The sequence below is a fragment of the Haplochromis burtoni genome, unplaced genomic scaffold (genome assembly GCF_018398535.1).
Source record: "Haplochromis burtoni strain Fernald_Lab_line unplaced genomic scaffold, NCSU_Asbu1 Contig_126, whole genome shotgun sequence".
Lineage (NCBI taxonomy): Eukaryota > Metazoa > Chordata > Actinopteri > Cichliformes > Cichlidae > Haplochromis > Haplochromis burtoni.
Window position 1 is genome coordinate 31249 of NW_024582487.1, and position 16147 is coordinate 47395.

At 41.0% G+C, this 16147-nt stretch overlaps 1 protein-coding gene across 6 annotated transcripts in view; it reads right to left on the bottom strand.

Annotated features, from left to right (window-relative positions):
- Positions 1 to 240: 240 nt before the first annotated feature.
- The window catches only part of col12a1b (collagen, type XII, alpha 1b), a 149016-nt gene continuing 133109 nt past the window's right edge, over positions 241 to 16147 (bottom strand). For 4 of the 6 annotated variants that reach the window (XM_042224027.1, XM_014336010.2, XM_014336011.2 and 1 more), the window contains 12 exons: positions 14373 to 14426; positions 13963 to 14058; positions 12898 to 12951; positions 9617 to 9670; positions 9461 to 9514; positions 9206 to 9277; positions 9085 to 9120; positions 7786 to 7852; positions 7489 to 7674; positions 6575 to 6643; positions 3755 to 3925; positions 241 to 1154 (listed from right to left, as the gene is read on the bottom strand). In XM_042224027.1, the coding sequence (XP_042079961.1) occupies positions 1030 to 1154; positions 3755 to 3925; positions 6575 to 6643; positions 7489 to 7674; positions 7786 to 7852; positions 9085 to 9120; positions 9206 to 9277; positions 9461 to 9514; positions 9617 to 9670; positions 12898 to 12951; positions 13963 to 14058; positions 14373 to 14426 (1038 nt within the window). In that variant the 3' untranslated portion in view covers positions 241 to 1029. Of the gene's footprint in view, positions 2630 to 3754; positions 3926 to 6574; positions 6644 to 7488; positions 7675 to 7785; positions 7853 to 9084; positions 9121 to 9205; positions 9278 to 9460; positions 9515 to 9616; positions 9671 to 12897; positions 12952 to 13962; positions 14059 to 14372; positions 14427 to 16147 lie in introns of all 6 variants that reach the window. The other 2 variants (XM_042224026.1, XM_014336012.2) reach the window with 2 other exon arrangements.

Here is a 16147-nt window from a genome sequence, read left to right on the forward strand (position 1 = left end):
CACTTTTGGTTGTTCAAAATGTTCCTTGAATCAGTCCAAGGACTAACTCTTCTGTTAGATGCTTCGGTTAGAGCATAAACAACTTAGGATAGTAGTTGGTGGCCAAGGTATCCTTCAAGTCAGTGTACAATAGGAAACCCAGTCCTGCTTGTTAAGAACTCAACCCAAGTCTGCTTTGGTGTGATCTGAACTTGCTTTATTTTGGCTTCTGTCCTTTAACATGAAATGAACACACCAAAGTGGATTTTCAGTAGTTTTATTGAAAAATGCCTCTTCTGTTTTCAGAAATAAATAAGAAAATAAGGCTGTGGAATTCACAATCTGCAGTTAAAACATGAAGCAGCAAGACCATTTCCATAGTCTTGCATGCAGGTTTTGACCGCATTTGATACGATGACAATGACGATGACAAATATTCTGATTAAAACAAGATGAAATGTAGTGAACATGTACTAAATATACACCACAGACATGCAATTCCACCTTTGGTAAAAATTAGCTGTGACAGAATAAAGGAAAACTGATAAATATAAAGATACAAAATGAAAGCGGTGTTTAACTGAACCTCCTAAAAGATGAACTGAATGAGAAAGGTTATACTGAACATACTGGATGAAGTGTGAAAGCAAAACAATAAACATTTCATATGTGATGTCCTGACACTGAACATTTTCCTTCCTGCTGTACTATTGCTAGCCTTGTTACCATGAGTGCACTGTTGAACACTGCTAGTCAATACAAACTCAATGCAAATATGTTACAAGCAAAAAGACAAATGGAAAAGGAAAGCTCACAGGTTTTTGTAGTTTGTTTTTTGTCTATTTTAAAATTGTGCCAGTCACACCCCGAACATCATCAGTCTAAACCCTTCGCCTGACACAAAAAAGAATATTCACATAGATTTTTAGGCACTGAAATGTATTACCCAATAAATTTGAGGTGTCAAACCCCATTTTTATTTATAATTTCATGAACGAACACAGGTTAAGGTGAAGAAAATTAAACGGATAAAGAAAACGCTACTTGTCTTTATGATGTTAGCCTGCTGGTTGTCTTTCTTGGTAGTGATCTCTTTTGACGCTGGTTTTGCAACTCGCCGTCCTCCTCGGGGAACTGGACTACTTGGGTGTCAGGTTCAGATGGGTATTGGCCTGCTTGGAGATAGCATTTGGGCCAATTGGCAAAGTAAGTTGGCACATTTTCTCTTGATTTTTCTCAACATGCACAAGAAGAACTGGTTAAAAGTTGTGTTTCTTTCTGATTCCACCTAAACCACTGACACAGCTAGTTAGTAAACAGCAGGGGTGTGGCCAGTATTGGTGGGGGGTCATAGGTGGCTTGTGTGACACAGAGGGGGAAATGGTTGTCACCAATACAGCTACACAGCAACAAACTGGTTTGAGTTGTTTGTCTTATCATCGTAGTGTAATTTATTCATTCTTTAGAGGGGAGGGCTCAATAGTGAAGGTTTGCCAGTATTTATCTTGGTAAACCAATAAATTTGCAGGCGAAATGAACGTTACTTCAAAAATAGCAGTCTGTATGTAGTCTGCACTACAAAAAAACCTTTGAGACTGTTTTTATCACTTAAACATGGCCCAGGCCACCCAAGGCACCCTTTGGGCACGCCCCTGCTATACATTTCAGTGCATTCATATTCTCCTTTTGTGTTGTTAGAACTTGAGGTGTTAGTCTGATAACCACAAGCATTACCAGCAATCAATTCCATCACATACATTCACAAAATGCAACAAAACATGAGATCATCAACCACCCGACTAGAAAGAATTTGTGAAAGCTTTGTTAGTATTTTAAACCAGATGTAGTTTGGGTGGGGTTTCTTTGTTGTTGTTGGGGTTTTTTTTCTTTTTTTTGGGGGGGGGGGGGGGGACATGAAGACATGAAGTGGTGAATCTAAGCCTGCAGGGTCACACGTGTAGGACAGACCAGCATGACCCCGAGCAGTTTAAAATGGCTACAAGCACATGGGTGGGAAGACTTAAAATTAAAAAAAAAAACAACAACCAAAAAACAATAAAAATAAAACGTTCTGTCGGCGTTTGAGCAAGCAGCAGGTTTGTTTTGCAAGGCACAAGCTTTAAAACTACAGATGTTAAGACTAAATTTAGTGGACTTGATTCAAATATCATTTACAAGGCACAAATTAGTTTATTTACATGTCACATGGAGAGAAATGCTGTTAACAGAGTTGCTGCTGCTGCTGTGGGTGGTGATGCTGAGGTGGCTGCACTGGTTTCTCTGGTACAAGTCCACCTTTGTTAGTATTTGTTTTGGCTTGTCGGTGGTGTTGTTTGCTGCATGCTCCTCCACTGAACAAGGCTTCTTTGTTTGGTCTTTGGCTTCAAGATGCAAACAGGCCACTAAAGAGGTCGGTGCCATCACCGCTGCTGCTGGTGTTTTGCTCTACTGTCTGTGAGTCGTTAGTACTCGTTCCCTCTTTGTTGTTGTGATGTTTTCAGCACAGTTTGTTAATTGTTTCCTTTGGTGGTTATCCCTTTAAACAGCTTTAGAGCATATGAGTGATTCAGTTACAGGACTTTTTTGTTTTGTGTTTTCAGATGGTCAGTGAAAGCAGCACAGGCGGTATAAAAAGTCTACTATGGTGAACCTGAAACGGGCCAAAGAGGATGGAAGGTGTCAGTCAGATCAGCAGAAGACAGCAAATCAATAACCTCTATGTGCTTATTAGTTGACTACAAGTTTCACACATGCACTAATCCCCCCACAACAGAGTGCTCAGACATTTTGGGAAGTGCATTTTCTCCCTTTTTATAAACCAGAGTCAGGGAGTATTGGCCCAGCTTAGAATAAAGACTGGAAGCAGATTTAAGCTGTTGAGGTGGTTTGAAGTAATTGCTTCACATCAAGCTCAGTCTTCTGTTTCCAGACTACTAGATGAGCTGGGAAGTATCGCTGGGGAAAAGGACATCTAAATTCAAATTCAAATTCAAATTTTATTTGTCACACACACACACACACAACCATACACAGTATGACATGGGGGTGAAATGCTTGTAGCTGTACAATGCCCGACCATTAAATGACAGAAGAAAGGTTTTACAATATTTACAATTTACTACAAAAATTTACAAATTAACTTAGGAAATTACAGTAAAGAATGTGCAAATAGCAGAAGAGATTATAAAGATAAGGATTATAAATTATAGGAATTTCCAGGAGTTTCCAGACTACTAGATGTCCTTTTCCCCAGCGATACTTCTCAGCTCATCTTGAGGACTCCCGAGGAATTCCCAGGCCAGGTGAGAGATAGAATCTCTCCAACGGGCTCTGGTCTACTCCAGGGTTTCTGCCCAGTTGAATGTGCCCAGGAGGCATCTTTAGCATCTTTAACTGGCTCCTTTTGACACAAAGGGGCAGCTCAGACTCCCTCTTTTGGAGGAAACTTATTTCAACCTATTTTTTTTTCTATTGCTTTTATAAATTACTTTCTATCTTATACCTTTTTTGCTGTTTTAATCTACAGAGATTTCTGAGTTATCGCAAAGCATGCATTGGCTTTGCAGGTATCATTTTATACCATGCCCTGTCAGAATCCATCAGCCTAACCCTTGAGTTTCTGTTTTCAGTGTTATTCTAAAGTCATCACATCCCAGACTCATGAACAGGAAAGTGCATCTCCCAAAATGTTGGCGTGTTCTTTTACTGTTGCATTTAATCCCAGATTGCCAAACAGAACTAATGTCTCTGATCACAGACAGGATGCTTTACATACCTATGTATCCCTGCCCATTGTAAGGAATACCGACACACTGAGAGGAATCGCAGTATCCAGGAGGTCCAGGAGGCCCACGGACTCCGGCGTATCCTGGACGTCCAGGTGGTCCGCGAGATCCAGCAGGGCCTGAAGGGCCTGGGGGTCCAGTCCTGCTCTCTCCTGATGGACCTGATGTGTTTAATTAAAAAAAAAAAAAAGTTATCATGATCAGTAGCATTTCAAAGAGGGAGGAAATGGACAACACACCCATGTGTGTTCAACTGTCAGTGTTACCAGACTGCAATCACAGCAGGCTGAAGTTTATGGAATCATATTTATTTCATGATATGTGCGAGAGCAAAAAACATAATACCAGCAAATAATTCAGTTTCACTTGCGGAATTAAATTCCTCGTGCGTAAATTCAGCAACGCGCAGCCGCGCACACGCGTGTGTCAGCTTTACACACGCTGCTACAGTTTCACGCTGTCACTGGTAGCACTCTGCACTCTGAGAGAAATCCTGCTCATTTGACTGTCTGGAGGAGGAGCCCAAATAAGGACAGGGTCCTAATGTAATTGGACACTTCAGGTTACTGCATTAAACTCAGTTACACTGTGGCAGTGACAGAAACGCTATTTTAAACTGCATTTGATCTGAAAAATAAAGTTTTCTGAAGTAATTATTAACAGTTATTTAGGCAAGTTCTGAAGCCTCTGCACAGAGCAGACTCTTGCATGCACGAAGGCTTCTTTGTGCATGTGAAATGAAATTTGCTTTGCCTTGTTATGATATAAATATAATTCCATAATAGCCAATCGCCACATGACTTTTGACATGAGGTGGAATAGTTATGTAACTCAGCTTCACACGCTCCCATCCTGCATGGATAATAGGTTACAGTTACAGCTCTGCGACAGTCCTGATTAGGCCACAAGCCAGAATGATAACCAAGGATAACGGTCTCTAAATAAGAACTGTTGCTGGACGCCAATAATTAACGTGGTACAGACCAAGAACAGCCTTACATATAAGATAACTGGGGTCATAGCCAGGTTGGGGATAGATGATGGTTGGAGTGATTGGCTTTTCAATCAAGGTGATTTTTAGCTTATTTCATTAATACATGGAATGAATTTTATCCTGACGTTCAGATTATTTGCACTCTTCCTCGCTATACTTCCATGACATGGCTTTAGACACAAATGTGCGTGTAGTCACAAATTTGTGCTTGAACTGCTTGCCTTTTAGAAATAAATGTCCATCATCTCAAAACGATACCAAAACAGGAGCAGGTCTATCATCTTTTTCCCCCCTCTGGGTCTGTTTATTACTAAAAACAAAAACTGCATTAAGGGGATTCACTTCAACTTCATCTGCAGCCCCCACCCCAGTGGTGCAGATATTGGAGATCACACAGGGGGTTAATGGGATATCTGCAAATGGTCACCAAACCCTACATTCAAACTACATGGATAAATCACATCAGCATAAAGCAGCATGGACAAAGGTGGTAGCAACATGTCTTTTATTTTTATAAACTTTGCCTCAAAGGAAGGGCGGGACTGATTCTCCAGTAAAAGCAACGTTTATAAAAATAAAAAGATGAAACTGTTCAAATGGTGCAGATCAAAGGCCGGCTGCGTTTTCATTTTCTCAGATGTGAACGCTTTCATGAAGTGCGTTTTGCTTTGAGCCAGCGTGTTTCTGAGAGTCAGAATTTTTAAAAGCCTTCCATGTGCTTTTATGCCATTAGAACTAATAAAAACTACAGTTACACTCTTGTATTTGATGTAAACAGAGATGAGAACATTTTATGATATTGTTGTTAGACCACTGCGACTCAACGCAGCTGGAAACAAAATTAATTGAAAAGGTGTCGAGCTGCTGCTGACTGTCCCGGGCATGGAATGAAATGATGTAAACTATGATGGGGAAAAAGAAGTAGGATGTGCTGATCCTCCCCTCCCCTCTGAATTTTGTCTAGACTTGGACAGAAAAAGATTGGAAAGTTTCCTGCCCGACTGTCTCCTCGCCGTCCTCGGCATGTCCTCCAGGCTGACTCACTGCTCTCTTCTCCCTCCTCGACTCTAACTGCTTCTGTCTGACAGCTGGGACCGTCACAAAGCGGCAGGGTTGCAGTCGCGGAGGATGGAGTTGGATTACATAAGCAGTTGCTGGTGAAACTGCTTTTTTCAGGACCAAAGTTTGTGTTTTTCTTTAACAATGCTGCACCACCACCTGGCTAAACCACTACTTTAAGGGCAACTAAGCACAGTTTTAAGGAGCAAGAAGACATGGTTAACTGAGACAAATTCAAACCTCTCAGTGAAATATACTCATAGGAGACGGGACGGGGGGTATCTTGCTGTCAAATATGTGTCAACATGTCACAACACTGGTGCCAGAGACTAACAGGAATGGCAGCAAACAAAGCTTTCAGCATTTGAATCAGCCGACATCTTTGAGTGGGTGGGGGTGGGAAGTGAATAAGGTGAGACACTCAATAAGATGAGTGACAAAGGCAGGTAAAAATCAAGGTTTACATCATCAAGGTAGATCGTTATATGCAAAGGCTCCATTTCCATCGTCTTGGCTCAAACATTGAGTGTGTTTGGGTTTTTAGTGGCAAATGTGACGAGATAATAGTTCTGTTTTGCTGAAACATAAATTATTTATCTTTTTTAAGCCTTACAAATCTGTAGGGGCAGTTCAGATGATGGTTTCATCAACGATGATAAATTATGGACTTAGGAATCAGCTTTGCCTGTTAACTTTAGCTGTCAGCGATCTCACCAACATTTTAAGTATTTTTGGTGTCTTGCTAAAGAATGTGTACCTGGAGGTCCCCTCGGTCCTTTCGCTCCAACTACTGAAGTTCCTCGATCGCCTTTCTCTCCTGGGGGACCTGAAGGGGGGGAAAGTCAAGTATCATTAGGCTGGGAGCTTGGAGGTCTCAATCCTGTAAGTTGCAGAATAAAATAAGACATTTTTTCTGCCTCCCCTTACATAAGAGCTCCTACTTAAAAGCTCCTCCCTGTGGTAGAACTTGGCTTTGGAACATTTTTTTTGCCTCTTCTGAAATATGTTTCCTGAATTTTTGTTACATAAAGTGAGACAGGAAAGTGAGACTTCAGAAAGGGGTCCTTAATGAGCAGAAGGTGAGGGTGCAATGCAAATACATTTAATTTCTGATTCTGCCCGGCAACATCTTCAGTAGTTATTCTGTTTTCTTTAATAAGACTGAACACAGGGATGAATGCACTAGCAGCCATGTTCATGATCATTTAGATCAGAGTTTTCTAAGTTTTGTTGACCGAGTGCCAGTGCCAATAGTTTATCTGGATAAATGAAACATGCAGTGTGCATTGGCCAATCTCCCTAGATTACAATTTGCTGTTTGTGGATCAAAAAATCTCGTCAAATGAGAATTTAAAAAAAAGATGTAAAAAAGTGTCTCTGGGTCAATAGAAGTACTTTTTTCACTGCAGTATTTTTACATTTTGGCATCAGCAGCTTTATTTGATTCGATCTGGACTGAAATTCAGATTAACGATGATGCCAAGCCTTTCTAGCATTCTGTGATGGTTTGGTGCGTCTTAGGTAAACGTTCTGCAGAGTAAATAATCACTTTGCTGCCTTCTGTGCTCCCATTTTAGAAATCATTTGACTTCATGTTTATTTTTCTAACTCCATTTGTTCATGATGTCAGCCTCTCCTGCCGTGCAGCAACTTCTCAGGGGTGGCTCGTACCTCTCTCTCCCTGCTGGCCGGGCAATCCGGAACTTCCGGGGAATCCGTTCCTTCCTGTGGCGCCCGGCTCTCCACGGGGTCCCTGATTGCCAGGAGGTCCAGGAGGGCCCGGAGGGCCTGGGTTATTGTTGCGGTACATGTTGCTGGGGATTTGATTCAATAACGAGTTGACCCGAGTCATTTGTTCTGCAACAGCAGGGTGAAGAGAAAGCAAGAACATTACAAACCACATCGTGAAAGCCAAGAGGCAGAGATTTCTAAATCCATGTCAGGAGGGGGAAAATGTGTTCTACGTACCTTGGACTAACTGTCCGCAAACCTGTCTGGCAATGGATCGCATCATGTTCTGAGGAGCAAAGTCGCCCTGGGTGCAGACAGGCAAAATTTAAAATTGGAAAACAGTAAAGAAAGGAATAGAATAGTTCTTTAATGTCATTGTGCACAGACTTTATATGAGTCAGAGAATGTTTCTCTGAAACTTTTCATTGAAACGTGGCTCAATCAGGATTTTTGTGACCACCTGCTGCTTTTGCACTAAGGAGCATTTGCAACAGCTATAATGACCCCCACCTTTATCTCAAAGGTTGAGGCTATAGAGACCAAACAGCAGTCTAGCAGGGGAAGAGCTGTCGAAAGTCCAAAGTCCTGGTCAAAAGGTTTGCAGAGTTGGGAGCTCTAACAGAAGCTGGCTACTCATTTTTCTCCAGGTGGTTCAGTGAATTCGTCCCACATGAAGCTTTTGGATTGTCCATGCCAAGTTCTACTTTAACATCCTAGGAGAACCTATTGCACAAACAAACTCAACAGTGGTGCGATGCAAATGGGTCCTCCATTATGGAGAATATGGGGTGCACTAATATGAATATCTCCATTCGTTCCCTGCTACTTCGCTCTTCAAAAAAATTGAAATTCAAGTTGAAGGTCGGCAAACTGAAGCGGATCCAACATGCACTACAGATGGTGCTTGACGTCCTGACAGAACAGGACTTCCAGGAAGTGTTCCCAGTGTTGGAAGCACAGCAGCTCTGGACAAGATTACTACTTCGAGGATGGCATCCAATTTCTGTGTGTATATTTTTGGTTTCTGTTGAATGTTCTCCCTTAGACGCCTCAGAGCATTTCAACACCTCAGCACTGATGCAATCCAATGAATGTCCAAAAAGACTAGATTCCTCGTCTCTCTCTGAACCTGAAGTTAAAATTGTCTATGATGTTGAAATCGGGCTTCAGACTAAAATTTAGAATGGCAGCCGCACTGGATGCCAGATGAACATGCACATGAAGACAATCCAGGACCAGACACATTTAAAATGGTACAGTTTCTTTCATGGACTTTTTGGTCACACGTTGTACATCAGGAAAATACTCCAAACAACTCGTAATGCTAAGTGATAAGTTCCCAGCATTTCCTACTGTTTGCCCCATTTGTCATTTCTCAAGTCACTTATATGTAAATGTATTATTAGAAATTTCCTGAAACGTGAAACTGCACAGGGAATCTAGCCTCTTGTTTTCATCAGCTTGTTGTTGACATGTTGTAGGATATTTTTAATATCATCACTTGTGGACAAAAACATTTGATGTAGGTTTACTCACTCTCTCTCCCTTGTCTCCCTTTGGGCCATTGGGACCCTAGAACCAGAGAAATAAAACTGTTAAGAACTATTCAGGCCCAACGTGCTGCTCAATTAACACACAACCCTGCCAGCAAACTTACAGGAGGACCAGAGTCTCCAGGATTTCCTGGTTTTCCCGTGGTACCTGGTACTCCAGGAGATCCTGGAGGTCCCTGCAAGGAAAAAGAGAAGGGTAAGAAAAATATCGATGAGTGGGAAAGAGGACAAAGATGACTCTTGGGAAATATGCCTGCAAAGGTAGTAGAAAGCTCTTTGGAAAGGCAATTAAATGCCTCAATTGTTCACGTGGTTTGCAGCTCTGAGGTGTGCATGTGTCAAACCATTAGAAGTCTTACCATGGGCCCTGGGGCTCCTCTAGGTCCAGCTGGGCCTTCCTTTCCTTGAGGGCCCTGGAAATATAAGATAATGACTAAAACCCTAAAGCCATACAGTTCATGTTTAAAGAATTCAGACCGCATGGATGCCATTAAAAACAGCCTGGCTATACTCACCCTCACTCCGGCGGGTCCCATTGGGCCAACAGGACCAGGAGGACCACGAGAACCCTGCAAACATGAGAAGACCCCTCATAAAAAAGTATTTTATGCTCATCATCTGTAACAGAAAGTCCACCTTTCCTCTGATTGACCAACTCGAGCTGGTTTGTTTCAGCGTCGTGCCGGACAGTAAACGTCTTTTTCTTTTTTCCCCCCCGTGCTCATTTGCTCAGAAACCCTGCTCACTATTTTTATTGTCTCTGGTCTTTGATGCCTTGGCATAAGATTTACAAGGAACATAATATATTCCAGAACCGTTTTATTGGCCATTATAAACCAGGACCGCATGGTCTGTAACTCATTAAATGCATGTTGCTATAGCATCTGCTCCAACATGGTCACCTGCAGCCTCGTTTCTCCAATACAGTCCACGTGGAGTTTGTTTTACTGGCATAAAGAGCTGATTAATCAGTCTTACTCATGAGTCTGAAGCTCTGCATGAACACTGCGGGTGAAGGGTTGAAGGTTTAATTCCCAATTGTGCATGCTGTTCCAGTGCAACAACACTTTGAGCAGGGCAGTAAATTGTTCCAGTCCTTTAACTAGTTGAGCTGACTGGAAGAAATAAATTATTGAATAAAGGATTTGAAGAAGGTAGCACTAATTACTATTGTTTTTCCATCTAATTCATTGTCTTTTTGGAAATTCTACTTACAAACACTGAATTAGTTGAAATAAAATAAGTAAGCAAGGGCTTTTAAATAAAGTCGTCATCAACTCTGACACACACACACAGAAAACATACCATACGTGTTGCACACTTTTTTAAAGAAATATGGATGTTAAATGTGAACATGGTGGCAAAACGTTGCCTACTGTTACCAAGTTTTTGAAGGTGACCCAGAGTTTATTAAAACTCTCAGATGAGTTTTCAGTGACAAACCTAACAAATGTTTACCAGAAATTATCTAAAAAAATGACACTTTAATCTGTTATTTCAAGGCCTTCCAAGTTCAACCTTGGACATGAAGCTCTGATTTCCAACCAAGAGCAGCAACTGTGAATTTTTGACATGATTTCATTCCCAACACTTGTCACATCCCAACACTTGCTCAAGACCCATTGGAACTGCATTTTAATGTTCCTGGTACCATTCAGCCTCATCTATCAAAATTTACAGTTAGGCCCATTCGCAACACTTAATCATAACCTTTTTGTGAGTAAAAATAAAGCAGTGTCCAGCTGTTTCATAACCCTGTAAATACATCCCCTTCCTTTCTACACAAGTTGGTTGCATGTTCACACAAGACCAACTGCTTCTGGTGCTCAACATTACATCAAAGCACCAACACTAAGGAACATCTTATCTCAGAATAGTAACGGCTCTGATAAAATGGTAGATTTCGGTGTTTTGGCAAGGCGGTCATTTTTTTAAAACTTGGATTGGATCGATTCTTCACCACTCTACCCAGGTTTGGATTCAGTTCTTATTAAACACAAGAAAAGACCTGTGCAGGTACACGTAAGTCCCTGTGATCACAAAGCTCAAACATCAGTTTAATACTGGTTTCATCTTTAGTCTTGGATCTGTATGATGTCAAAGAATATGGTAATCTCACAGAAGCACCAACCAACCTTTTGTTTATGAGGGGTAGCCAATCAGATGGCCGTAATGGAGATGCGTTGATGATTGGTTTCAGACAGAGGATGATCCGAGTAGCTACATTGAGCCCCAATATAAGCTAAATATGGATTATTCTGAACTGTGAATCATGTAAAGCTACTCTGGTAGGTCCAAGGATGAAAATAATGACTATAAGGGGGGGGGGGGGAAACATAATAGGTCCACTTTATTTGATTTACAACACTGTTTTGAACAAAGCAACTAACAATTTTCCACCAGGTTTGTGCAGCCAAATCTCAATAGACCAAAAATAAATAAATCTGATGGTAATAATTTCCACATTGACAATTTGATGAGATTATCTTACTCCAATTTCAAGACAAGTAGAGAAAAACGTTTTTGTTTTGTTTTTTCTGTGTGTGCGTCTTTAAATTTTGGGGGTTCCAGTAGATAAGAAAACATAACGGATTACAGGGAATTTCAGAGCGGCTGACCCAAGGAGGTGACCATGCTACAAACTATTCACTATACGCCTATCATTTAGGGTAACTTTTTATCTAACTGTTCAGTGGGGGAAGAATATGTTTGTGATTAAGTCAGAAGGCAAGCATGGACGGATGGAGAGCCAAACATCCGTTCCAAGCTGCTGATTTCCTTGTTTTCTTTCAATCAGACTATAAACAAACTTTTGGTTTCCCCGAATTTCTACAACAGAGGAAGAGAGCATAAAGTTACCATGAAATAAACCACAATTATTCTTTAAATGATTGCTCCACTTTGTCTGAACCTTTATTTTTCCTGATATCTATTGGAAATAATTTGTCAACCATTGATTATTGTACAACTTTTTGCACGTTTTAGCTGTTAGCAGAACCTGCACTCAATTGGTTGATCACGCCTTTTCTGCAGCTCTGCTTCAAAAATGTTTTTGTGCAGTTTGACATGGAACCTTTAAGGTTGGAAGCTGCACTCTGTTTAAATTCTTCTGAAGTCCTTTAAAGGTCGAGCTTGAAGCTATAAACAAACACCATTCCACATTTAAGCCAGGAACACCTGAGCAGGTCAACCAAACTGAGGCCGAAGATGGCCTGGAGAAAACCGATTATAGGTTTTAGGCATTTCAGGGGCCTACCTGCTTATGGCTTCATCTTAACACAAGCACACCTTTGACCTCTGGTCAGTATCACCTTTCTTTACCTTCTGTCTGTTTGGCCTGGACTCTTCTTTTCAATTCAGCCTACACGAGAGATGCTTCCTTCCAGGAAGAAATGAAAGCACCATCTGATATCTGTAACTTAATATTTCACACAGACTGCTTTCACTTTCATGCCAACGAAGTTAAGGTGTCACGTCTGTCTTTAGGCAGCTCATGCGTTCCCAGATAAAACAGTTTTCAGTGAGAGGAGGATGTAGTGGCTGACCGCGGGTCGACACTTATCCAGCACTGTTAATCAAGGCGACTTGTTCTTGGCTCGAATGTGCGCAGAAACGTAATTTAAAAGTAATATTCAGAAACCTGCAGTGGAGGCACGGTTGGCCTCTTCTCTCTCTGAATTCTCCCCAGCTGGAAAAGCATCTGCGTGCAGCCAATGTGGCCACGTGCCAGACCAGTAGTCAAAATGTGAATTATCCCCAGTTTCCTGCTTTCAAACACAAACTGAGCTGCACTTACTTTCTGCCCAGGTAAGCCTGAATCACCGGGGTCTCCCTTTGGTCCAGGACGGCCCTGAAAACAGAAAGCAACATCATTAATGAATGAAGACAGTGACTCGGAGGGACAGAACAATTAGAGATGGATCTGTGACTGATGTAGATGATAGCAATATTAACCAGATTAAGACTTGCTAAATAAATCAAAACTCAAATTTTATTTAATGATCCATGTCAGGTTTAGTCTATAAAACGTACATATAGCCAATATAACAATTGTTGGACTAGTTAATATCGTGGTGCTGCATTTTTGGGTCAACATAATGATTGTTTCTGGAGCTAGAATTGACCATACTTAGAATAAAGTCAAGCACATATGCCAAATGTGCTTTCCACAAATTCCACCCTGTACAGATGTTACAAGGAGCAAACCATGCTTAAAGACCAAAACCATTTTCATTGGCTATAAACTTACTAGTATTTTAAAGTTAACATGGGCATCAATAGGGACTGACTCCCCAGAGGACATTAGAGGAACTGCATTTTTTGGCACATCTGGAAACTCAGGAGTGAAATATAAATATTTAAACTACATTATGATTTATAGTTGCACAAGAATTTTGAAGTTTGAAGGTAATGTAAAAAAAAAAAAAGCATTAGCTGTATCTCCCAGCATCTGAAATCAAACCTACAGCCTCAATCGAGTGGATGCTTTAATCCATAAAACCTGTTTAATCCACTGTAACCTTTAACAATATCGTTAGATTAATTGAGTACTAAGCAGCAGAAACTGTCCAGTACTTTCCACAAACCTCTATTTCGTGGGACCTTTCTGGAAAGTGATCTCAGTTTAATCTGGGTACATCTAATCTCTGAGACGGAAATCCAAGCTGCGATTTATTAACATTCAGTGATACTGACGTTCGGGGGCTTCTTGGTATCGCTTCTTTCCCTCACACATGAAAGAATGTGAGTCCTTGCCACAGATACTCCCCAGCTTGTAAATTCTCTTTATAATAAATCACCAAGTAATCCCCCCCACTCTGCTCTGTGTGTGTGTTGATGTCAGGTGTGTTTACAGACTTACAGCTTCTCCTGGAATCGACAGCCCGCTCGGTCCTTGAGGGCCGGGCAGACCCATGGGCCCAGGTGGTCCAATTTCTCCCCGCGGGCCCAACGGTCCCTGCAAAATACAGACAAGAGAAATATTTAAACATGGGAGGAATTTATTGTTGATATCTCTTGTCCCAGTTGAAGTGTACTACTGTTGAAATATTTGGAAAAGGCCGGCAGGAGACAAGGAATGCTAATAGAACTGAGCCTTCATATCAAGGACAAGGAGAGCACAAACACTCAATCAGTAAGTGGAATCAGATGTGCTTCTCAAAGCTCTTGCACTTGTACCATCTTTTATTTTCTTCGGCTTGTAAGAAAATGTGAAGCAGCAAGTGTTGAAGGGAAATGCGATAGAGAATTTTTTTTCCCCCAGGAACTTACAGCAGAACCGGGCTCTCCTCTTTCACCTCGGGGACCTTTGCTGCCGGGGGCACCCTGAAAAAAAAAGATTTTCTAGTTAACACAACAAAGATAAGAAGGACACAAGAGATGCTCGAGGGGGAAATTAGTCTGAACATGCCACAAGGGAGCCAGTCTGGAAGAAAAGCCTGAGGACAAATGTGAAGCAGAGTAAGGCCTTACATGAATGCAGTCACAACCCACAGACACTATCCCCTAACAGCCTGTGTGGGAGAACTGCTTCCTCCCGAAGGACAAGAGATAGTTGGAGTTATTCAGCAGTTAACACAGTGATTCAGAAAGCACAAAGCTCACTTATAAAAGCTGCAGGCGACAGGAGAGCCCAGTCCCTCTCACCTGATCAGCTTTTACAACACTGCGTGAAGCCGGATTATTTTTTTCATCAAAGCTGAAATATTTTTAACTTGCAGAGTCTTTGCACTGTCTATGTACGCGTTTTGCATGCTCTAATGAGCGTTTGATTTCTAATTTTAGTATATTTTGAGATTCTTTTTAATTACATTTCATTTCAGTTAGTTCCCGGGGAGAATTTTCTGATGTCTGTTTAGTTGGGGTTTTTTTTGTTTTTTTCATTAATTTCAATGTTGATTTTAGCTTTTTTAATTATCATTGTGGAGGAGGGCTTAAGTCAGAGGTAAGATTTAGAAAAATCTGTGCAGGATACAATTTTAAAAAACTTTTTTTGAAAGCAGTCAACTCAGTCTTGCAGACATCCAGACTCTCAAAAACATGTCCAATTTCCTTTATATTTGTATTTTATCTTAATTTTCCAAGTTCTCAAACTCTTTTAATTACTTTCATGTTTTTTTCTCAGAAGTCTAGTCTTTATTTTAGCTAAAGATAATAACAATAACCTTGGCCTGAATGCACAGTAAGCAATCATTAATGCTGTTGAAAGGGGGCATTTTAATCCAAACAATGAGCGTTGCCTTTTGAGAACCAATTCTGCTTTTCTTTATTTTCTGTCATTTTCAGACCTTTCATTTACGAGGGGCAGCCAGTCAGAAGAAAGTCGACTTGAAGGGAGAGGAGGCCCAGGATGAGATAAAGAAGGATTATTATTGAACTGTGAGTCATGCAAAGCTATTGTAATACCATCCAAGAATAAAAAATATATGGTTAAGAATGATTCTTTTCCACATCTCTTGTTTAATTCAATGATCTTTTTTCTCCTACATTACCCAACATGCATTGACAGCTCATTGAGGGTTCAGGTGGGGCTGTGTAACAGATTCCTGTGCAGCGTTGTGGGTTTTTGTTTGGTGATAGGAAACCATGGAACCTACTGTATGTTTTTATTTTCATCTGAATCATGTTTAAATGTCCAAAGTTTACATTCGATCAATTAAGAAAGAATTGGGAACATTTTAGTCAGAACTGAGATTGTGTAGCTAGAATTAGGTGGTGTCAGCTCCTAACTTCTAACTCTCCACCTTTTATTTTTCTTTCTCAGACTTGTACGTTTGTCAGAGTGACAGACGGCGAGTGATGAGACGTCGCTGGAGGACGTTGGTCTGACAGATGGAGCTCGGTGTCTGCAGAGCGAGCTGTGTGAAGTTTCCCTTTCAGAGAGAAATGTGGTTTTGGTTAATGAGCGCTTTGAGCTGCCCAAACAGAGCCATGAAATGATTTCATGCTTTAGCTGCCACCATCATGCCACACAAACACAACGACAACTAATCTTTTGCAGATATGTAAATATTTCGTGACTCTGCAGATAAATGCACGAAGAACAT